Below are 25,024 nucleotides of genomic sequence, written 5' to 3'. Positions count from 1 at the left end.
TCTTTAAATGTATACAAACAATATGGTTTTGAAAAAAAATTTTGGAGGAACCACACCGTTTATTCCAGACAAAATGATTCCCATGTCATATTGCTCTGTGACAACTTTTTTTTTAAGAAAATAATGCACAATATAGCACATACTAGGGTTTTGGGGTTTTTTTTTTCTCTTCTTTTTTTTTTTTTTGTGTACACATTTATTTTAGACTTTGAGTTAATATTTATGGGGGGGAAATCTTAAATTCTGAAATACTGGATTACAAAAATCTGTTATGCAGCTTGGATTTTTAAATAATGAATCAGAAAAAGCTGCAATAATGATGTCAAGCTTGTCTTTTAGGATGTTTCCAGTCTATGCCCACGATCAGATTCACTGACGTACAAACTCAGCAGTTTCCCACTCACACACCGTTAACGCTGTGTTAAGCAGCTTCGCCGCTGCGTCGGGACAGAGGTCCTCGGGCTGCTGGCAGGCATTTGTGACAGCAACGTGTAGGCTACTTGAAGAAGCCCCTTACGTACACGTCAGAGAAACACATCCTGCAAAAGACTCCTACCACTGAACTTCCAGAGTAAACCAGAAAATGGTTCCAGCCTAATACTGCACTGTAACTTCTGAGCCAGAACAGGCGGGTACTTGACCCACTGGGAGCTCCAACGGACAAATGTTATTCCTTGGCGATTCAAGCGCAGTCGTGTATAATCCTCTCTTCTCCTTCCACATGAGGGGATGTGAGGAGTCTCCTGAGACAACAGCCGTACGCTCTCAGCTGCTTGGAAAAAGCAAGTCTTAGTTGGGCAACTAACGGCTCCTGAGGCTTTATGTTTCTTAACAGCTGACGCCCTTCCAACAGCTCCTGGGTGGCTGCCGTGCCATTTCCCCGTATTGCCACCTCAGAGAAGTCCTTGGGCCAGCCAAAGCTTGCCTGCTAATGAGGTACCACAAAGCTCTTTCTAGGCCACTGTCTGATTACCGGGTCTGTCAGACCCACCCAAGTATCCTGGATCTGGCAGGTTTTGAAATCTGATCATCAACACCCTGCTTTTGTGTGCCTTAATGTGACACCTGCTGGGTTCAAGACATTGGATGAGAATGTCAATTTTCAGCAGCAATGAATAAAACCAAACAAATATGGTTTAGCCCCTCCTGTTGACAAAACTTAAAAATGTGATTCAGACGCTCCCTGGCAGTCCAGTAAATGGAGGGAAATAAAAACCAATTGACATCTATTTATTACTTTATTTAGATGTCAGGGCTAGTTATCTATCATCTATCTACCTATCTGTTTATGTATTTGCAGGGTTTTGTAGCCTCACTCACAACTTTTGAATGCTTGAATCTGGTAGCAAGGAAAACCTCATTCTCCAGGTTCCTTGTGAAGATCAACCTCTCCCTCCACTTTCTTTGCTTCCCGGACAAGGTACAAGTTCCGACTCTGTCGTTATGCTACAGAAGTCAGTATATTTTATTTTGCAGCTTCTCTGCAGCTTTTGTTTTATGGCTGCCTTCAGCCAGTCCAATATTTTGGATGTGGTGAACATCAATGATCCATCTGGAACATTGGGGAAATCCAGAAGAACCTGCTTCTCTTTCTGCCCTCCTACGCTCAAGTATTATAGCGGTGGCTTGCATCTTCAATTTGATACCGCATAGTGCAAACTGATAACTAATATCGGGGAAAAAGAGTAAAGATCAAGACCAAATTATCACGCCTCGATTGTGTGTTAGTTAAGAGTAGGGTATGAGGCATAGCCACAATCATACCTCACAAAATTAAATCTCTTTTAATCTGCAAACTCCACATTCCATCCACTCTGTTCACACTATAACTATTAAACTCTTACCTAAAACATAGAACAAAGTTTAGACTTATAATAGAAAAGACAGAAAACAGCTAATTTTATAATATACCACAAGCAAGACTCGAGAAAGCTAAAGACTTATTCTATCACCACATTTAACTTTGAGAACAGTAGCTATTTATTTTTAATGTTTCTTTTAAAGAAAAACTCACAAATATATGCTTCAGAGATGATAAAATTATTCATTTCTCTATGTTTTACTTTTCTTGTATAGGGCATTTCCAAGATTATGGATGATAACTATTAAAAATATATAAAATCAAATTAAATCTCATTTACATTTAATTCTACCTTAGAAATAACTGAGAGGTTTCTGCAATTGCTCTGTATGACAATATCCAATATTTTAGGTGTATAAGAAATAATTAAGTATAAAGTTTCTGAATAATTGGTACAATTATTCATCTGTGAACTTCGCAAAAACATCAGCAATGGAATATGTAGGAAAAATGTGCTTCTCTGCAGAGACAGACAGCAAATGTCCCAGTAATTGCCTTTATAAAACAAAATTGTCCATATCAAGAGGCAGTTCTTTAAGCCAAGGTAGCAATCTGAGTTAATAGTCTTAAAAAAAAAAAACCAACCATTTTTAAACTTAGGGCAATTATGAGCTGCAGAAAAAAAAAAGAAAAAAAAAAAGCCTCCTGAATTTACAAATCTTTACATATGGTGAGGGCTTCTTCTGGCTTGAACTTCATTCAGCACCCATTTCTGCTGCAAATACAGCATTGATTTTGCAGGCAATGCACAGCTGGGGGCCAAGGCAGGTACCCTGAGGATCCCACTGAAAGAATGCGCAAAATAGAGACAAATGTGCATAAGCCTGCCTATTTTTTTGCTGCCATCATCCGAAAACGAGGGCTAAAGAAAGGCTGCAACTCCACAGCAGTGAAGTCATCAGGAGTTAGCAACAGCTAGAAGTGAGAGATTTCAGGGAAAAAAAGGGTCCCCCAGACATCAAAATATCCCTCAACAGCTCTGTGTATCTGGCTTAATTGTATGGTGTAAGTGGTTTTTCTATCATTTTAATGCTGCTATGCTTGCTTTTCACCGATGACCAATAAGCTGAAACGCCAGCATTGGCTTTTATATCTTTACTGACCGTGTTACAATTATGGATATATTTTCCTCATCCAGTTAGGACTGTCTGTCACTCTGGATGACATTCCTCCGACAGCTCCCTGCACACCTCCACCAGGGGCGAAGGGAACAACTCCTGCCGTACTTTCAAGCTCTGCCTCCTCCAGTGACACGCAGTAGCTGACCCCGTGTGGATTCACAGCGTGCTGAAAGGAAATGGGTTATTTTAAGCCATTTTCAGCCAGTCAGTCTGGCTAATTTGTTAACTCCGCACTGCGAGGAACAAGCACGCAGGCACAGGGTCAGTCCCGCTTGGGTGTGGAGCACAAGATGGAGGTGGGACAGTTAATCATCATCATTTGAGGTGCTCTGCCATCACCCTGAATATCCAAATCACCTCCAAAATGAAACACGGAAGGGTGGGGATTTTTTTGAAGATGTTAACATTCTCTATCAGATGACAACCACGTTACCTTACCCTACTTTTTTTTAATTCTTACACTCTTAGACTGAACACAAGAGAAAAATATCATGGCAACCTATTTTATTTTTTTTTGCTTTATTCTTCTGTCTTCCCCATGACATAGTGATTTGAAGTTTCTTTTCTTTTTTCCTCATACATTGCTAGCAGTGAATTTTGAGACAGCCTCTGTTCTGCTTTGTTATTACCAACAGGTAATTTAGAATTTAAAGTGTTCATAATAGGACTAGGGAGCTTGTAAGTATGTTGGAAAAGAGTGATCTTTCTTAGCCGCTTGAGAGCATACTGTGTCTCCAGTCTAATTCTGCGACAGCTTCATAAAAAAATAAAGGGTATGAATCTACTAGAACCTTATTCAAGCAAAGCCCTTAAGTGCATTATGCATTGAAAACACTGAGACCAAATGTCCTTAAGTGCTTTGCTGTATTCAAGTCATAACGATTATTATAGTAATTAGTGTATGCTGTTATATCGTGTGAGTGCATGCATTTAGTGGCTATTTATTCAAATAAACTCATTAATAACATTTACAGTGAGAAAAGGAAATATAATTAGCTTTAATACAGTGAAAACACATTTTACTGTAAAAAACCCATCCCTCCCCATGTAACAAATTTGGTATAACCATCGGTATGGGTATGTTTTTTCCATGCATATCCCTGTGTATGTTTAAAAATTGACAGAAAATCTGACCTGTGAGAGGATTTGGAAGTTCTCTGAGTGTTTTTTTCTGGCAGTTTCTTGGAACAGCATTGCTCTGAGGAAATACCTCAAACAGAAAACAGGTAGGTTTTCAAAAGCAGTGTCTGTCCCATTTTTTGCCTCTGGGTCTGAGCATCCAGTCTTCAAGGGTCTTGGACCATCCCTCTATTTTGGCTGTTGTTGTGACCCCCAGTTCTTTCAGACTGTTTTCCTCCAGGCTGGAACCCAGGATCATCGAGATCCTGAGTCCCATGTACACTTCACAGACACAGAGCTGGAAAATGTGTACGATTCAGGTGGCACTTGACTCCTCATGGCTTGAAATCAGTATTTTCCATGCTGGGAGCTTCCCTCTCCGTCAGCTTCCACGACTGACTTTAACCCCTGAAACTGCCTGTTGTTATTACAAATTTGTAGAGGGAGGGAAAAGAAATGCCTTTTAAGTTTAAAATGTTCTGACTTTAATTCTTCTTTCAAATATTTCTCCCAAGTTTCTCATATAACCAGATTAGTATTTTGACTTTAACAGTGACAGCACAGGAGCATGAATAAGCTTTTATTTTTGTCTTTATTTTTTTTTTTTCCTGAGCATTCATAGATTAGGTAAACACTGTAAATTCTTTTACTGATTTAATAATCTGTTTTCCGTATTTACTTGGTGATACACAAGACTCTGAAGCACATCTGGGTTTGTTCTCACTAGAGTACTTTGTTAAAGTCACATTTATGTACTGTTCTCTTAAGTTATGACTCTTCAGTGGCAAGTTAGGAGTCAAGAACTTAAAATTCTTTTACAAGCAGGCAATGTAAAATATGAATTTTGAAATTGCCATTTAATAGTTAGCTGATAGTATTTCTTTCCTTAGACCTAATCCCTAATAAATTAAACTGGACAAGGTATAAAATGTGGCAGTTCTGAAGAGTGTATTATACAAAAATCTGCAAGCATATATTTTTGAGGTGTTGCATTAAGAAATTGTAAGATTCTCAGTAGGGTTTATGGACAATATCAATTTGCTTGGTGTATGTTGGTGTGCTTTATAAAATAGGAAAAGACTACAATATTGTTGGAAATATGTTGAAATCTCAGTTTTGTACAATACATCATGCTTAGAAACTAGATTTATTTGCAAATGTATTGGTCCAATTAATCTCAAGTAGGAAAAAATCACAATCAAGAAACAGCAATTGCAAAAAAGACACAGTTATGTTATCATCTTGATGATTTTCCATAGTATATTTTCACACAAATATGATTTTAGATTTAAATAAGATAACCATAACGCACAGTTACCTATAAACTAAATATACATTGTTTTCTTCTGCTGCATCAGTAATATGAACTTCTCTTGAGTATGTATGGTCTTCTAGCTTTGTTCACATGTAGCTGCCGTTTCAGAATATAGGGATTTTTTCTTTTCATTATTTCCTTGTCTTGGCTTGAGTTCTCTAGATCAAAAGCATCTTGCTGAAGTAACTGTAAGGTGCAAGAAGAGACACAACGTTATCAGTTTTTTTGGTAATGAAGATTATAAATTCCTAGAAAGTTTTATAAAACTTTATTTTAACATCTGCCACCAAGAAAAACCTTTACCATAATAGTTGGGGATTTTAAAAAAAAAAAAGGAAGAAAACCAGAAAATCCCAAAACTCAAGACACAAAACTAAGATCAGGCTGAAGATGAGCTGAATCCTACAGAGGCGATATTTAAATTCCATTGAAACAAATGAGATCATTGGTTTTCACTAGAGAGAAAAGCTGTTATGTATGTCCTCCTTGGACTGAAACTCAAATTGTCTGAAAACTTCCTAATGATTGTCACTCTGTAATCACTCCTTTAGGCTAAACACCTCCTAAAACACCCACTGCTTGCTGGTTTCAGCTTTTGAGCAGTATTTTTATCTTCAACTTCCTACAGCTAAAAAATCAACATGTGTAATAAACAAATAAGAAATGAAATAAAGCACAAGAAAGCCAAAATTTTGTCAATCAAAATCTCTTATATAACTGTGTTTTGAGTTTTACTTGGAGTTTTTAAAGTATTTTGTTCAGATTTGTTCTTGCTTTATCTGTTAAGATTTCATCCATTCTCTCACCATGTTCTTCCATGGTCAATTACAGTCCTACTGTCTGGCTGAAAGGCATTAAACTGAAAACATTTTTATACTCACCTCAGTATTTCCCTAAGCAATCAAAGTCTGTTACTCACTTAATTACTTAATAAATGAGTGCTCATCTAAATTCTATTGAAATGAATGGAAAGACTCTCATGGTTTCAACAGCCTTTGGAGTCAATCCTGGATGTATAAGATCACAAGAACTTCTTTCATTACACAAATTGTTTATTTCAAGCCTTCTTCAATCCTTCTCCCTGTGGCTCTATCCCTTCGTCTTTTTTTGTGTGTCTTGTAAAACTCTGCGCTTCCTAAGCTGAAAGAGGAATATTTTATTTCAATTTCACATGCAATACTGCTAGGAGTGATGATGCCCGACCACCACAAGAGCTGATGCAACTGCAAAGTAAGAAACTGTGATTAAGTCATATGGGCTATTGCACAGTCAGTTCTATGGTAGCTCCTTTTCAGCAATAAATGTGCTGCTGGACAGAGTCCTCAGAAAATTCTGGCTCTCAAAGATGTTGCAGTCTTTGTATGGACCATCCCAGCTAATATAAAGGATTGAGAATAAGCCTGTAAATACAGGGCTGTGATTCAGCTAACAAAAGAAGATCAAGGTTCAGCCAGACTGTCCACAAACCTGTGAAAGCTGAAGAAACTGGGTTTACTGGAAAGTGGGCAGTGACGCTGAGATATCTTTTTTCACTGTGCAAAGCAGCTTTTAGCGTAATATGTAACAACACAAGTGGATTGTGCCCAGTGTGCATCTGTGTGATCATTGCACTAAGATAAATACCACAAATGGACTATAAACAATCACTATTTAAGAGCAGCAAACCTCATACCATCATGTCAACTTCCAGGGCCCTCTTTAGGTGTGGGGAAGCAAGAGTTCCCTTGCTACCGGTTTCCTAGCAATGACAAGAAGCCCAGAGTACCTGGTAAAATTACATGTACACATGGGCATGTGTCCATCCATTTCGAATCCAGTTTGCCATAGGGCCTTGAAAAGGTTTTCAGAAACTCTGCCTATATTTAGTTATGCCTCAATAAATCTCCAGTAACTTCATGTCTGTGAAGCAGATACTAATTCTGTGTTCTGGCATAGAGCTCACTTTCATGTGTTTGGTTCCTTGGAATGGCCACAAAGAGTGGAGAAAGTATGTAGTTAAGAATAGCTCTCATTTATCCATGGGTCATTATAAAAACCAGACACTCAGCTCATCACAAACTACATTAATTCACAACTGTTTCAATAAGAGGCATATTAGAGGTATCAGAGAATATAAAAAAAGGGAAGGAAAGCTCAGGCAATGTGACAGGGGTCATATAGATATGGATTTTAAAACATCATTACGAACAGAGCCTGAGAATTTAACAGCAGTTGATACATGCATTTGTGACAGTTTGTTTTACCTCCCAATGCTGAAAGGCTCTGCTGTGGCAGACTTTTTGGAGTTGATATACTGTCAGCATTGCTTCCAAGCTGAAGCCATCCAGAGCAGTAGGAAACTGTCTTCCTGAAACCAAATCCTCTTCATCTACTTCTACTGTTTCCCCCACTTGGTTGTTCAGGTTGTTGAGAAGATTGCAGACATTTAGCAGGGTCATTTTCCAGTAAGGAAGTTTTGCTCTGTTAATCTGAAAATACAAATACCCACTATTTAACACGTTGCTATTTTTGTTTTGGTTTTTAGTAATATTGTGTGACATTCAAACATTTCGGTAGGAACAAGCTTGTGTGTTTGAAGTACTTTTCCTCTGCTCAACTTTTAGACAATAATTAGAGAGTGCTGAAATTAGGACAACTCATTTACTAAACACACCAAGTCTGCTTCCCCACAGCCTTACCCCCCAGGTAGATATACATGATGAAAAACTAAACTGCTACCAAACCAGAATGGCAGCATTTCATAGTCATTCTGCACAGGTGCAAACAAAAACACAGATAGAAATTAATATAATATAAATTCACAGGTGTAAATCAGGACAATGAGTCAAACCCACTGGATAAATTCCCAGTGCTAGAATCCAAGGTGGATGCCTGCGGTTAACTAGACGCTCCTCTCCAGTTCAGAACAAATACCAGTCATTTCAAAATTCCCTGAGAAAAGGAACAGAGTCCCTGCTTCAGGGCAAGCTGTCTGATGAGGCTGGGTCTGAAGTTATGGAATCTGTAAGCCCCAGGAGTTTTGGATGCTGGAGAGTCATGAGCCTGGGAGATGTGAATTGATCTACAGGCTTAGATGAAGATGGAGCAAAGATGAAACAGAGCTGTGCAATATATTCCTGATTTGGTAACTGGACTGAAAAACTCAGACCAACTGTATTTAGGTGGTCCACAATGAACCTCTTCAGAGATGTTACAGTAAGACAGAAACAGAGAAATTTCACCATGGTTTGTCTCAAATTTTGCTTGCTCCAGTATCTTGCATGATTTAGGAGCTATTTAACTTTTACAACCTTTTAAAATATGTTGAGGAAAATAACCTTTACTTTACTACTGGTCCTGTTCTTTCCAAGCAGTTGTGGCAGTAGTCTTCTTTTGTTTTGATTGTCAATAGAAAAAAGTAAGTGAAAAACCTAATTCCTACCTCATTCACTGCTTTTCATGTCTTTGCTGCTTTCTTGGTTCTCCCACTATTAATTACTTCTTTCAAATTGTATTCCTTTTAGTGGTGAGTATAGAAATTAGTCTCCTTAAAGTAGAACTGGTAACACAGCAATCTCCAATCAAGAGCCAAACAGCAAATTCCTATTTATTACTGGCAAGGGCTTCCTTGCTGTGCACATTAAGATTACACTTGACCTATGAACTGAAATGTAGTTGCTTCTGTTCCTGGATGTGCAAAGTTAAATATAGTTATTACATTAACACAGACATTGCCTTTCACATACTGACAGCATTAATTAAGAGTGTGGATGCAGTGCCTACTTAGCTGAGCATTAGGTAATCACATAATCTGTTGTTTCTTTAAAGCACCTTCCTAATAAAGGGACACTGTACGCAAGATTTATGCATATTCACCACACTACACTATTTTTTGAGGGAAAGGAAAGAAAATGGAGAGGAGTGAGGAAGAAACCAGAAAAGCTGGCATCACTATTAGCATTAGTTACAAAAAATTCTCTTTTGGCCATAATCATTACTCCAATATACATCTGGTATATGCATCCCTGTCAAAATGAGAATAATTTAGCCCTTTAATAAAACCACCATGTGTTCTCAGATTCCTGACAGGGCTCAAGGAAAAAAAAAAAAAAAAAAAAAAAAAAAAAGAGTATTTTGTTTTGAGGCTAAGAAGAAAACAAATCTTGTAGCTTATTTAGAAGCTTGAAATTGGTTCTGCATTGTTTACTTTGAGCTCATCTGTTGTCCCATCTAGGTGCCTTAATTAGTCTGTCAAATTATTTGAAAAGATGTGACAGGTTCAAAACAAAAATTAACTGCTTTGTAGAATGTCTAATTTAATTAACAGAAGTTAAACTAGCAAAAAGAGCAACTGTCCACTGCCATTTAAAAATCTTCATTGGTCTCTTTTAAAATATTTGAGCAATATAAAAATACAGAACTTTCCATGACAAATGAGGAGGCTTTGGCAGCACACTTCTTTCTCCTGGGTATATGAAAGAAATGTGAGCTAGCAACTACAGTAGCTAAATTGCAATGAAGAATAAAATCTAGGGGCAATGCTACATGAGCAAGTGAGAGTTCTGAGTTAAGAAAAACTAAAATATTCCACTGAATGGGAACAGAAGAGAAGAGGAAAGGAGAGGGAAATTTCTTATGCCTTCTTGCATAATTTATAGAATCTTTTTGATGTAAAGTTACTACTTCATGTTAGCCTGATGCATGTCTATGTTTAAAGGAAGTTTCCTCTGTATTATTAGTAAAACACTTAAACTGCAGACTTCATTAGGTGAAATTGGTCTTAGCTGTTACTTATGAGGGTAGGAGAAAAAATATGTCTGCAAACATATTTCATTTGTTAAGGGAGTCTAATTCCTATTAATACTACACATATATCACCTCGAAGTATTTTTACTTGGGTACACCTGCTTCTGACTTCTACTGCTGCCAGTTCATAGAATGAGACTACAAAACATTAAGAACTTCAGTCAAGAGTGAAATATGGTTTTTTAACTGAACATGGAGCTCTCCAGGTCATGTCCAGTCACTGAACAGAGCAGTCATGTTACTTCTCCACTCCACTATTACAGCAAGCATTACAATCAGAGAGCTTTGTTTTATAGGTTATGGAAAATCTCTGAGGCAGTTATCCTAAAGGAATGCGTGAAAATACAGTTTAAGATGACCATAACCCAAATGTTCAGGTACATTTCCAATGTGTGATACGTTTTCCACAGAGGTCTAAGCAATACCAACTACAGTTGCTCAAAACATGTTTTGGAAAACACCTACACAAGGGATCACGGAACCCGTACCTGCCAAGATGGAACTAATTTTTTTAAGATTAACTTGAAAAATATCTGGGAGTGATCTGAAGGAACAAAAGACACTGCAGTATGAGCTAGAATTTAAAAGTTATTAATGCTGAAGTGAGTATGATGTATGCATTTCCATTGTTGAACTTGCTTCTGAAGTAAGACTCAGATACATGGGTTTACACACCTCATATATCTTGAAAGAGAATTTTAAAACATCTAAGAAACTGAGAGGAGCTTGAGAATATTTCATTCTTTGACAACAGGCTTGTCCTGTGAAAGATTAAAGAGAATACCAAGTTTGTAACTTACATGGTATCTTCTTCTTTCCATTTCTGGTTGAATGATACCCCTGATAGTTTGTTTAAGATAACTTCTTCCATTATAATGCATACCTCCTGAATGTGCTTTTTTTTTTTAGAAAAAGAAAGTTCAATTCTCTGCTTTTTATAGTCTTGTCTTTATCTAGTGAAAGCAGATGAAAAACAAATTCAGAAGCAAGTAAAACCTGAGGTAATGTAGGATCTCTACGGTTCCTTTTCTGAACAGTAGTTGAATTTTGTTCAGAATGTAACCACAGAAGTAATAAAAATACTCTCAGTCTTTAAGCAGATATGGTATTGAGTTCTGTTACAGCGGAAGTTCTTCCATGGCATAGACTAATGCCTGTAAATGTAAATGAACTTTTATGTGACAACTGAGTCAGGAAGTCAGTAACCCCCAGGCAGCTGGAACCTCGTCTGCCTCCGACTGAACTGTCTGGGCACATACAGTCAGCAATAGGCATCCTAGAACAGTAGGAAGCTCAGAGGGCCCAAGACTTCGGAAAATTAATGTGAGTGGGGATCCCAAAGGTGGAGTATATGCTAGTGATGACATATTCTTCTAGGAAATCGTTCTTTTTTTTTTTTCTTTTTCTTTAACTAACGGCATCTCAAATCTTGTTTGAGTTCAGGATATTCTTCATGCAAGTGGTGGTTTCAGGCAAGCATTTCGGAAGCTGGGAATAGAGTTATCTATTTGATACAAAAGAGAGACAGCAGGTAACTGTCCGTGTATTTGTGACACTTCAGGTTGTGTTTTCTTACCAGATCTTCCAAATGGCTCTTTGGATCTTATCTTAGAGGAAAGACAAAAAAAGCATTTTAGGGACTCAGTGATCCCTGTATCTTCTTTGAGATGTAACAGCAGGGAAGGGGATAAACTGTATAAAATGTTGAAGACAGGCTGTAATAAGCATGGACATACTTCTTTAAAGACGGAAAGTGATTCAGCAAATAGATGACTTTAAAGAGCAGTTTGAAAAGGGCCAGTAGATGCTGGACTGAATGTTGCAAAGGGTGTGTGCTTAAATCCTAGCTGTAGTCTTGATACTCTACTTCACAAGTGCCTACTTAGGAAGATTTTTTCTGTCAAATACTAGAACCACAAGTGATAATCCACTTTGCTGCATTTTTAGATATGAGCTTTCCCTTGCTGCTTATTACCAAGTCAGCGTCAAAGACGGTTAATGCAATTTAACAGTAATTGTCCTCAACTGGAACCAGATCTCAGGCACAATACAAGACAGTTATTACACATATAACATCCTCAAATTTGTCTCTGACACCAGAACCATACTTTTGTTCTAATGAGGGTTAAAAGCTACAGAGAACAACAGACCTTGTCATTTCAGTAATGAATTTTAGATAGCAATTTAAGGCAGTATAATGTAGAAATAACGCAAAGTCTCCACCATGCATCTACTGCTTCTGTCAACTTCAGGTGTCACTTGACTTATGGTATATACCATGAGGAAAATTGAATAGCAAGCTACATGATGTAAAACAACGTATAAGAGTATTACGGCAAACATCATTACCTATCAACTGGTGCACTCTATTTGTGCATTTTTAGTTACCTGAGACTGTGCTCTGTGCTGAGAGGGAGGAAAAGATGGAAGTGGCAGTTAGGTTCACAGTTCCACTAAAGTCAGTAGCAGAAATACCAATAGCTGCAGGGTTTCCTCCCAGGGCATACTATGCTTTGTCACACACAGAATGAACTATTTTTGTCGGCCTCCTGCATTTGAATTCATCTCAGGAAAAGAATATCTATTAAATCTTTCTGTACCTTAGAAAAGCGAGTGGCAAACAGGTTTATTTCACATCTAAGGTTAATTACCATGCCAGTAAAGAACATGGGAACCTACGAACTGCCAGACCAGATCAAAACAATGTATTTTCTGGCTTCATTTCTTATTCTAGTCTATTCAAAGGATCCTGTAGAATAGCTCACATATAAGCAAATACAATAAATACAGAAGTCTTCCAGGCTGGTTTTGTCCTTAACCTTCAACTAGTCAATGGCTTATGAAATTCTTTTTGGGGGGAAATTTTTTACTCGTCATTTTAATGTCCATTGAATTTAAGTACCACTTGAGCTTCATTAGAACAAAGAATTAAAACATTCAACCTTAAGACCATGGCATTTGTTTCAGGGTTTGTTCTTTAGTATGTTGCTGAAGAAATATTAGACATATATATTTCTTAGATCATTCATGGTAAACAACAGTGTTGAGAAAGTGTTTTTCTATCAGCCTGTTCAATACATATGTGCAACACTTGCTGCTTCACCTTGCCAGTATGAGATTGGAACTGAAATTTTGTCTATTTTTATTAAATAACATGTACATTGCTCACAGTCTGGCAACTTGTCAAGGACGTGTCATTTATCAGCTTAATATTTTCACAGTCATGTCCCCATGTTCCTGTACTAACACTATGATTGAATTCCTAAACCAAAATCAGCATATGTATTAACAGTTTTTGCTTTATGACTGTCTTAGTTCTATATGCATATAGGAAAAGTTCTGCATAAAAATAGCACTTACGGATTTGACTCAAGGTTAATTTAGCTTTCATCAGGCATAATCCTATTGGAAACACATTTCCTCATATAAATTTACATCTCTGCACATAACACAGTTTTGACAGTTTAATGAAAGTACCAGTGTTACGAGCAAGGAGCACTTTTAGTGTGTCACATCAACACCTTTAAATTTCCTTTGAACTGGAGAAAATCTTGCACCAAAGTAATGTCTAGCACTGAACTTTTTGGTCTAGACCATAGGTTATTACTTTGTGCAAAGACTTCTGGGTTTGTAATGAGAATGCATTTGCTCCCTACCCATCAACTAAAAGAGGAAAAATAATTACCTTTGATGTGTACATATTGGTCAATAAATCTGCTTCTAACGCTTTCATTTCCTCTTCTGAATCTGGGAATAAACCAGAAACATATGCTTATTGTTTCATCATAAATCACGGACATTTCAATTCAGCATACAGAATTTAGATATATCAATGAATTCTGAAAAACAAACAAACATGAAAACAAGCAACTTATCTAAGAACACAGCAAAGTGATCTAGAGAGACTGTGAGGAGTCTTCAGGTAACAGCAACATTATGTTAAAATGGATACTTACTACCTCTTTAAAGCATGATCAAGCTTACTGAAGTGAATGAAACGATTCATTAATCTCAGTTCACTGGTAGACAGGCCCACTAATCTGCAGCCCTTTCAGTAAACAACACTGCTGCAAGATTCTTCATTCAAAATCAGTATGATTTTCATAATCACTATTTGTCACCTCTGCTTACTTTGGAAGATTTTGGATATTTATTTTCAAACAATATTTATTTAAGTAGCAGATAAGTATTTAGGTGAATGGCAGTTATGATTACTGGACAAGATTTAGTCTTGATTATTCTTGGTTAAATTATGAGTATTTTTACTGATATGAGAGAATTGAGCTTGACCAGTTTGTGATACAAGCTCTTGACAATACATATACCAAAAGAAAGTATTCTGACTGAAAGTCTTAGGATTTTCTTTACTAATTTAATTGACCTTTGATAGCTCAGCAGACTTGCAAGACCTGTGATTTGGTGAATAGGGTAAAAATTGCTGTAGAAAGAGAAAACACCCACAAAATTTTCTGCTTTGTGCTGCACAGAATGACAAGGAAGATCTGATGTCTTGAAAATGTAGCAGCAATCACAGCTCAAAGATGAGATGTATACAGAAATCAGTTAAGTCTGCAGGCGAAATAAAGTTCCACATGGCTTTTAGCTTTCCTGGAATACCAGCAGTCCAGAGCCAAACAATATGGTTACTTATATTTAAAACCAAACTAAACAAAAATCTACACCATATTCATATAAGTGACATCTTACTTCCATTAAAACGATCAATGCTGTTGGCATGTAACACCCTACCACAGAATCTGTGGATAGATTCTGCCTATGCCTTCACTTCAGGGATCATCACCAGGTTGTGCCACTACCATTCACAGAACACAAGACTGTAAGGGACCTTTTATACAAATATGTGCTAATCAGTCACAGATTTCTGCTAGCACAGGAAGCCAAACATTATAATGCTCTTAAAAATCAATCATGTTCAATCTTAGTAACAAGATCTCACCACCACCACAACTATGTTTCTTCTTTGGGGCATTCTTCCAAACTATCAATGGTTAGTCACCGTCTCCTAATTTCAAGCCTAATTTATTTCTAATTACAAATTTATTAATGGTTTGTATATAACTTCCTTCACTATAAATCATACCTTTCTCTTTGTAATATTTACCCAACTCATGTATTTTTTGAGAGCAATCACCGCCCTTCCCAGCTTAGATTTTTAGGGTGTGCTTAGAGAGTGATTAGCAAACAAATGCAAGATCACTGTGCCTTTTGGACACAAACCATTCCCCTGGAAATCCCATAAATACTTCATTGAAAGGCTATGCCCAGAGCTATTAGACTCTCATCTATCCTCCTCTCTTGTAATAGCCTTGTATTCCCCAGCTCATCAGAGCGGCCCTCCTCTGTGCCTGATGTGATCTCAAGGCAGCACAGCATAGTACAGTTTGGATCAGAAGCCTCAGTACTTAACCACCTTAATGCTTACCATTAGCTACAGGAAGTAGCTCTCTTAGACTTTTTTTTTTTATTTTGTTTGTCTTTCATGGCTGAAAAACTTCAGTATCTCATTAAAAAAAATTAGGTCAGATAATATGACCAAGTCTTTTATCTCCTCAGACGTTTCCAACAGCTGTGCTTCTGTTAAAAGGAGCTTTTAATAGGGACTTCTGTTATTTCCTAAGCTGCTGCATTTTGTACTGTTGCACTGCTGCTCATTTCTATTATTCAGGTCATCAAACACTTCTGGGCGTTATGCCGATCTTCCTCTCTAGTGATGCTCCTGTTCACCTTTGCATTACCAGCACACTACATTCATTCATTCCTTCATTCCTACTTTTTGCATTGAAGTTGTTATTGAAAATATTCAATAAGACTGGTTTGTAGATCAGTATTACAGCAAGTCACCAGCAACTAATCTCCAACTTAATGCCTTTCAGCCCTTTCAGCACTACTCGTTGTCAGTGTTACCTAATCTCTTAACCGTTTTACCATTACCCAAAGTTTTGCCAGCAGCATAGGATCACCTCAGCTGAATTTCTACTAATGATAGCAGCAGCTCCTGTGAATGGGTGAGATGCATGACAGCATCATCATTTGTGATGTCCTGGGTCGTACCAGCTGAGGACAATGAAAGTTGTCGTGGCTGGTTAGCACCTTGTTTTTAGATTCTATAGAGGATGGAAGATAGCTTCCACACCATCGAGGCTGGAAGATAGCTGCAGACATTGAAGATAAGTAGGTATTGAGGTATTATTATTTCTCATTTTGATTGAGAAAAGAAGTCTGGAGGATATTACTTAGGAGGCTGGTCAAGATTCCTCGAGTGAAGAATAAAGCAAGGCTTGGAGGAGGAGAAGGAAGCACGTCCAGGTAATTCAGGAATGAAAGAGACAGATGAGGAATAAAAGCATAAAAAGAACAAAGTCTCAGAAAGCAGTGTATAAAAAGGTTGGTTACACATTATTGTTCAAATCAGAGGGAATTTCACACAGTTTGATGTCCTCTTGATTCACTTCTTATTGACAAGAAATATAGCTTCTATTCAGATATTCACGTTCTACAGGAACAGTTACAATCTACAGGTACACACTTTCCCTTGAGGGCAAACATTTTCAAAAGAAAATTAAAATGAATGATTGTTGTCTTTATGACATTAACTGTCCATAGTAGTTAAAACTGATTTTACCCCTCCACACAAGCTTCTGCATGGCATTTCTCAATGAAATATAATTTCAAATTTTCAAGGAAATAAACCATCATGTCAGTTAACACATACAATTTTGTTTGTTTTTTTTTGTTCGTTTGGGTTTTTTTTATAAGCCTATTTTAATTTCCACTGAAGTTTTTTTTACTTTAATGGGCTTTCATTCAGGCTTTACAAACAGTTGAATTTGAAACTGCCTCACTGAAAATACTAGCCAAGTATTTGTTTAAAAAGCTTCAAATATACAGGGAGAAAATAAGAAATATTAAGCCTTGTCACTAAGATCACCAGTTCTCTATGATATAAAGAATGACTATGTTTAAACTGTGATAAATTGCAGGTATTACATGTTCTACATATTTCTTCTGCAGGGGAATACAAATTGGAAACTTTCATCTAAAGTGAGAATTAGGAATTCTGAGTCCTGCTGAATACTGAAGGTGAACAAATGAAGCTACTCGTGGATTTACTCTGTAAATTTTGTGGCATTAAAAATTCAAGTAATTTGCAAGTTAGTCAAGACTGGATTTTGAAGCCCATTCTGCTTCACGTCTGTGTGCGTACACCTGTCTCATCGCCACCATACCTATTTTTGGTCATAAACTTAGGGCATAAATGACACACACTTAGCTGTGTCATTTTGCAAAGGAGCAGGCAATGCATTTTAATGTATGGTCCTCTTGGAGCAGAAATGCGCTTACATTAACCTTCCTATTGTGTGCCCTACACCTGATTCAGCATTTTTTGGTCGTAATTTCAGATCAGATGCTAGCATTTTTTTTCCCCCGAATACAAAAACTGCACTTCTGTCACTAAGAAGTGACTAAAGCGCATTTATACCCGTGTTGATTTGGATCACGGCAGCCACGCACGCGAGTTGCAGAAACTACAATTGCCGTGACGGTTCGGAAATACCTGGTGTGCAATCAATCACCAACGCGGCAGGGTAATCAGGCAGACGGTCTGCACTGATTCATCTTTGCAATGCCTAGTCTCCGCTAACCGCCATGGCAGGATGCTGCCCGGGGGAGCGGTTCCTCTGAAGGCAGAAAGTTACGGGACTCCTACGAAACCCCGTTCACCCGGGCCAGCTCCTCGGCGCGCCCGCAGCCTAACAGCCGCGGTGGCCCGAAACGACTTCACCTCCCTTCCGCAGATCCGGGCGTCCGGGGGACTTGGGCGGCGTGCGGCGAGCGCTCAGCCCGCCCTGGGGGGGGGACGGGACTTACCTGAGCAAAGGCTGCAGGAGGCCAAAGCCAGCAGCACCACGCACACCAGCTGGACTCTCATCCTTGCCTCGCCGCTCTCTAGAAAGTAAAGTCCATAAATCCTGGGGAGAGACGGAGAGACAGACAGACAGACAGACACAGAGACCCCCGCGCCCCCCTCAGCACGCTCGCTGCCACCAAGACGGGGGGACCCGGACCCTTCCCCAACTATATAAGCCGCGGGGTGATGTCACGGCGGTGCCGCCATCGCCTCCTGATGAAGTTCCCTCCCTCACCCCCCCCCCCTACCCTCCCCGGGTGCCCCCTCCCCGCCCGCCAGCGCTGACGCCACTCGCCGCCTGACGCACGCGGAGCCCCGCGGAGCGCGCGGCGGTGGGGCGGGGCCGGGCGTTCCCCCCCCCCCCCCCCTCAGGGAGCTGTCCCCATAAATAATTCTTTATTAGTAGTAGTATTTAAAAATAATAATAGGGGAAAAAAAAAAAAAGTTAGCGGAGTTGCTCAGCCCCCTGGGTTTGGGGCGGCACTGCGCGGAACGCCGGCTTCTGTTTTACCTTGTCCTACCTGCAGCCTGGGGGAAAAAACGGGGAGAGAATAACACACGGGACACGGGTGTCATACCGGGCAGGGACACGGGTGTTAAACCGGGGATGGGCGAGGGGGGACGGGGCATCGGGCATGGGTAGCAGAAAAAAGAAAAGAAAAAAAAAAAAAAAAGTCGCCTGTGGGGGAGAGAGCGAGCTGGAGGAAGATAACGGGAGTCTCTTGGTAGAGGTTTTTCATAGATGAGCAAAAAATTGTGACACCCGCCCCGGCGAGACTCCCCGTTACTCGCTCAGAGCGCTTGCCCTCCGCCGGCGGCTCTGGTTTCCCCTCACGTGTACTTTTCCCGGTTGAATTTTACAACAGGTAGCTTTCCTCAAGGACCAGCAAAGACCGGGCTCCTCGAACAGCATCCAGAGCTCCAGAGCCAGTAAAAGCCGAGGAAATGCCCCAAAAGCGGAGGGCAGGGCAGGGTAATCTTCAACGTGGGAGTATGGACGCGTGTGTAAAGCTGAGGACTCGCATCAGCCTCCACCGCGCTCCTGCTTTTACTGTGCTCTCCTGCTTTTACTGTGCTTTTTTTTTCCCTCAGATACAGACAAATGCTCCATCTGTTGAACGGAGATACTACAATGCGGAACATTCTGAGCTCTGTGAATACGCTGAAGGACGGATACACATGCCACCCATAGCAAGAAGGCACTCCGCGAATGGGAGATGCTGCCAGCGTGGAGGTTTTCTTCACTGCAGAAAAGTTTCCTTTAAAATGCAAAGAGCAGTGGCGGGTGCTGCTTCCCTCCCACACCCCCCCCCCCGTGCCTATCTGTTAGACTGAATAGATGCCGCAGATGAGAAAACAGGCAGAATTTTCAAAATCCTGCCACGAGAAACACCCGGTGAGAAAAGTTTAATTAACTGAATTCCTTCTTCCCTGAATCAACTTTTGCAGCACAACAAAATTGAAATGTGAATGTTGTTTTGGCTTATGGTCAAATAAATATACACAGAAATAAAGGTGGGTGCGTTCCGGTGGTATTAGATGTTTTAAGAACACGGATTTTTGCGTACAGTTGGGAACACATATTTCTATCCTACTAAGAAAGAATTTAAAAACAAACAAACAAACAAAACCCCCAAAACACCCTTATCACATTGTATGGGCTGTACTGGTCTGCCAGAAAGTTTCAGCTATCGCTCATCTGCCTTAGCACGGAGGTTAGATGAGATAGCCACTCACGCTCCCCTCTAGTCCTATTTTCTATTATTTCTGTGATGTGGAAAGACCAATCTGCAGCTGATTTTGCTCTGTGGGTGTTCTGCAGTTCAGAAAGCTCTATGAATGAGAATCATATTTCATAGATATTTTCCAGTGCCTACTCTCTGTCACAGATTTCTTCAATAGTGTAATTGCCCATATTCTTATGTAACCGGAATTTATAGGAATGAAGTTTTATTTTTTTCCTCAGGAAGAGAGTAATTGCCATTTTTCCTGCCATTAAAATCTGTGATCACCTAATTGTTCCATTTGGGTTTTTTATTCTGAGATACTAATGATTAGTGATTTCAAGAGGATGAATGTATGGTATGCCATGGACCATAATCTTTTTTATCATTGCTCTGGTTTCACCTTTTCCCCACCTCCCCCCACCCCCTCCCGGAAAATGACAAGGGAGAAACGTCAGTGTTATAAATCTTCTTTCCTTTCTTATCACGCTGAATGTTCTTGACATATTATCTTCAAGTCCCCAGGATCAGGCACAACTGAGCTTGGACAATTATAGTTTTTTCTCAGTAGAACTGAACTGTCTTCTGTGTCTCAGATGCTCCTTTACTTACTTTTTCTACCTCTTTCCTACATCTGTAGCTTCTACTGCTCCATTAAGAATTGCATACTAGGAATTTTAACCCTTTCAACAATTAATTCCCTAAATCACCTTGACTTCCTCAAGTTATCTTCATATCACATTTCTCCTAATCAGAAACGTGCTCCAGAGAAGCTTTTATAAGAAAAAAACCCCTCTTTGAAGATCTGTCCCTCTCTTTCTCTCCCTCTCTCTTTTTAAATATTCCTCAGCTAAAGAAAACATTTATAACTATTCATTAGTGGGAGTCAGCTTGGGAAACTCAGTTTTTCTTTACTTGCCCTCAACATGTGATTTAAACAGCCTGTCCAGGCCTACAAATCGGCTCTATTCACAACTGTGAGGCATTTGAAAATAATGAAACTATCAGGCAAATGGCAGATTCATGAAAGAACAGATCCATGAACCTCCATTTACTTTGTCACTGGAACATAAAACTACCATCATAACATATGGATGACACCAAACACAAAAGCTGTAATCACCAGACAGACGGAGAAAACCATTCTGTTAATGATCCTGCAGTAGAAGGTACTGGAGACTATAATAAGGAACAGTCGATGTTCCAGTTAGCAGTCTTATGCTTTGGGAACAGAAATAAACACAGTGAGAATGAATGGAAGGCAATTCAAGCTGTTCAATCTTGTCATTAAATATATTAATGTCTGAGAATTTTTTTGTGGATTTTTTTTTTTATTTTTTATGTTTTTCAGCCAAACCTTGCAGTAGTTACAGATGTATGGAAACTAGAAGAGGAATCATTCCGGAGGTGGTCAGCAAGACAAAATTTCATACAGCAAACTGGCTCAAGAGGCTTACTCACAATCTCAAATTTGAATTTAGTTGTGGTGATTAAGCTGCTTTGCCCTACAACAGTTCAGCTACCAGCAGTTTAGGTTAATATGCTGGGCAGAAAACTGGTGACTCAAATTAATTTCTATCATGTCAGCTCAAGGGACATAAGCTCAAGCAAAGCAGTAGGACAGACAGGGAAGGGTATTCGAAGCACGTTTAAAGCATAAAGCATAGTCAGACACTGCAGCTGAATTTCCCAGGTATTGTGAGTTCTCAGCATCTCTTTCTATCAGCTTAAAATAGGTCTAGGGTTTTTATTCTGTTTGGTCATGACAGTGATGCTCAAAAATTGATGGTGTATTCACTTGCTGAAAATCCCGGAGATCACCTGTGCTGCAGAAGATATCAGAAAAAAATTCAAAAGTAAAAAGGAGATGATGCTTAACACACTGGATCATTCCTAAGCAAGTAAAACATTAAGCATCCTCTAGCCATTCTGTGACTCGATTTTTTAGGTTTGTGAGGTTGTGTACTCCAAGGAAACCTTGAGGAGTCAACTGAATAATATTCAAAAACTTACTGCTGTAAAAAAAAAACAAACCCAAACGCACCACCAACCACATTATTATCTGAATCAGAAATGTTCCTTAATACACAGAAAATCTATGCCACATTTTGTAAGGAGCTGCAAATCAGCAGAAACTTCTTGGATGTCTAATGAGCTATTTCTTTATATTTTAAAGTTCCAGGGTCTGAAACTGTGAAAGCAGCATTCTGTGTAGCCTCTACATACATGGCAGAGCTTTTTCTCTTGATGCTTTGACGTTTCAAACAGCAACAACATCTCAGTACCCCAGGGCATCATGATTCTCAAATCACAGAAAATTTTAAAGTTTCATCTCAACAGAATGACCTGAAGTAGCATTTCTTCTTTTGAATTTTTTTTTTTCCATTAAAGCACAGCTATCACATTTTTGGGACTTTGAGATTCTCTAACACTTCTCATGAAAAAACAGGCTCTATATTTCCATTACTATAAAGCAAATACAGCATGTATGCACCTACACACCTACAGTTAAAACCACTAAAAATACAAACCTTTTGGTCATATATATGTAACTGTTTAGGAAAAGTAATTTTGGTTTAAAAAGGCCATAAGAAAACAATATACCCTTCTAATTTCCACTTCCTTTTTTTTCGCTCCTACTAGAATCCTCCTATCTGAGAAAGCAAACAGTGCAGTTAGAAGTGCCACCACAGTGTGTCATGGGAGTTATGCTTTGGGCACCTCCTCCTTACTTTCACCTCTCAGCAATGCATTCCCAGGCCAGACTGCATCTCTCTCATTTCTCTGATTACATGTTTTCCCCAAATACCTAACTTAATCAATTTTTCATTTCTCTCCAGTGAGCTATGAATATTTTAATTTAAGTTTCAGGGTATAATATATACAATGGACATGGGTGAAAAGCCTGATATAACTTTGCTGAAGATTGCATATTCATGTAATCCACTGTTCATCAGAGTGATCATGCTTTGAAATTCTGTGTTAAACTGATGAAATAGTTACAGGATGCAAAATTATTGTTTTAATAGTGTTGCTGTTGGACTGATCAGATAACAATGATTATCCACAGTTCCTGAAAGAGCAAAATGAAATTCATCTGAATTCAGAGGGGTGACTCTCTTTTTCTCATGATATTCAGGTCTTTTGTCTGCAATTATTCTTCAGTTTTCCCTGGAACATGGTAACTGAAGACATGCGGTATGCACTGTTATATTACACTGGTTTAATTATGTCATGTAAGTAGGAATTGGACTCCACACTGTGACATTCTTGAAATCATTCTATTTTGTCTTTCCTGCCACCTTCACAAATTTCTTAAATAATCGTGCTGTTTCCTTGTACCCAAGAGACAATTTCACTTTGACTAGTTATTTAGAATCACACAGCCATGAAAAGATTTTGGGTTAAAAACACTGAGGAATATTTCCTCTGCATAGTAGAAAGGCAACATGTTATTATTATTGTAAATCAGTGAGATTATGCTGAGACCTTCACCTTGGCCAGATACGGGTTCTTTACCAGGAGTCCTTAAGAGGTTTCCTAACAATGAGTAACCTCTTCTTTTTCCTTTTTTTTTTTTTTTTTTTATCAAAGTGGGCCTCAAGAGTCATTGACAGTCTGTCTTCCACAGTTGTTCTACTGCGACATAAGAAAAGACTGAGAATCACTGCCTCATTTTGTAGAAGTGTTTCCTTTATTCAATTTGTTCGTTGTTTTTCCTTCTTTGGAAAATTTCATTAAGCAGGGCAGAAGCACTAGTTTAAAATTTACTCTTCACATACAAGGTGCTTGGTTTGACCATTTATGAGTAGACCATTTAAAAATCATTGTTGAATCTGATTGTTTTTGATTTAGGAGTAATCCTCAGAAGCAAAATATGAATTCAAAGAGCTGTGGTTTCAGCACTGTGCCAGCCTGCACATTCCAAGTATACACCCCTTCTGCAACTTCCAGCCTTTTTACCTATGAGGGATGGAAAGCATCTATGTAATTTGCACATCTGTGAACTGAAATTTGCATGCATAGCATTTAAGAAATTCCTTGGAGATTGAAAAGCAGACATCCCAATAAAGACAGACAAAGTGGTAATAAGAATACATGTTACAACAGCAAATACAGGCAACCAATCATTTACAACATAAGCAAAACCATAACTGACAAAGAAAGAAAGCACTCTTTCTGAAAAATAAAATAAGGCTCTGCATCTGAAGAATATTTTGCATTTGCATAACACCTTTCAATTTCAGTGCTTTACAAACATTAATTAACTATAGCCATGCCTAAACTAGAACACAGCTTATAAATATACACTGCTCTGGGAAAAAAAAAAAAAAGTTTGTCATCCGTGGCAGCCTATACCAGCCTTGTTTTTACTGGTAAGGCTTATCACGGGGAATGCTGAAGAGCTGCAGTCTTCGCCTCTATCCCTTATCAAAACTATCCAGAGCAGTGCATCCTCCTGGACAGGTGTCATGGCAGTAGGTCCACATCTGTGATCGCCGTCCGTATCGTAACGGCATCAAGCCTTGGTTTACTCCCTCCTCTCTCTCTCCCCCCCCTCTTCCTCCCAACAGAAATATGTCAGACTGGCAAGAGAACAGTTGTGCTGTTATAACTGCAGGTAAACTAGGGGATTCAGCGAGCACAGAGCGCTCACACCCCAGATTAACACGGTGATGTCAGCCGTGCCTTGTGCTGTAGACATGATCTCAGCTTCAAACCACCCCCCTGGTGCATTGATTTGTGCTACTGGAGCCATGTTTAATTGAGACCCAGAGGGGACTGTTTTCTAATCACTCGATGATGTAGCCCCAATCCTGCAAACACCTCCATACATGCCTAATTTTAAGAAGATGAGTAGCATGACTCAAATGCTAAAACTCAAGCTTGTCTGTATCTGTAAATTTCATGTACCCGCACTGAGGAACATGAGTTGTTGATTTAAACAGCGAGGCCCGGATTGCAGCTCTTGATTTTCGTGAGATACCTGTGGAATACTTTGGGCATCAACTGAAACTACGTTAGCAGTCAAAGGCTACAGGTAGGTTTGAAGAGCATTACATTTACCTGGTGGTGACCCGTAACATTTCACATTGTTGATTTAGGTAAAACTGAAACTTTTGAAAATCAGGAGTAAATATTTAGGGCAGAGACAAACTTCAGTTTCTT

At 39.0% G+C, this 25,024-nt stretch overlaps 1 protein-coding gene across 1 annotated transcript; it reads right to left on the bottom strand.

Moving 5' to 3' along the window:
- Window positions 1-502: 502 nt before the first annotated feature.
- Window positions 503-18,262, bottom strand: NTS (neurotensin). The gene is made up of 4 exons (XM_049792423.1): window positions 18,092-18,262; window positions 13,887-13,948; window positions 7,660-7,884; window positions 503-5,602 (listed from the first exon to the last, which is right to left on the bottom strand). Exons 1-4 carry the CDS (start codon window positions 18,150-18,152, stop codon window positions 5,456-5,458), a joined length of 495 nt encoding a protein of 164 aa, XP_049648380.1. The 5' UTR covers window positions 18,153-18,262; the 3' UTR covers window positions 503-5,455.
- Between the last annotated feature and the right edge of the window lie 6,762 nt (window positions 18,263-25,024).

The sequence above is a fragment of the Accipiter gentilis genome, chromosome 34 (assembly GCF_929443795.1).
Source record: "Accipiter gentilis chromosome 34, bAccGen1.1, whole genome shotgun sequence".
Classification (NCBI taxonomy): Eukaryota; Metazoa; Chordata; class Aves; order Accipitriformes; family Accipitridae; genus Astur; species Astur gentilis.
Note: the sequence above shows the minus strand (reverse complement) of the source record. Positions and strands in the feature narration are given on the sequence as shown.

Excerpts from the sequence above, each read along its gene's own strand:
- NTS (XM_049792423.1), bottom strand. The coding sequence starts at position 18,152 with ATGAGAGTCCAGCTGGTGTGCGTGGTGCTGCTGGCTTTGGCCTCCTGC. Across the intron at positions 7,885-13,886 it reads CCAATATGTACACATCAAAG|ATTAACAGAGCAAAACTTCC; the intron begins GTAATTATTTTT and ends TTGTATTTTCAG. Across the intron at positions 5,603-7,659 it reads GAGCCTTTCAGCATTGGGAG|TTACTTCAGCAAGATGCTTT; the intron begins GTAAAACAAACT and ends TGCACCTTACAG.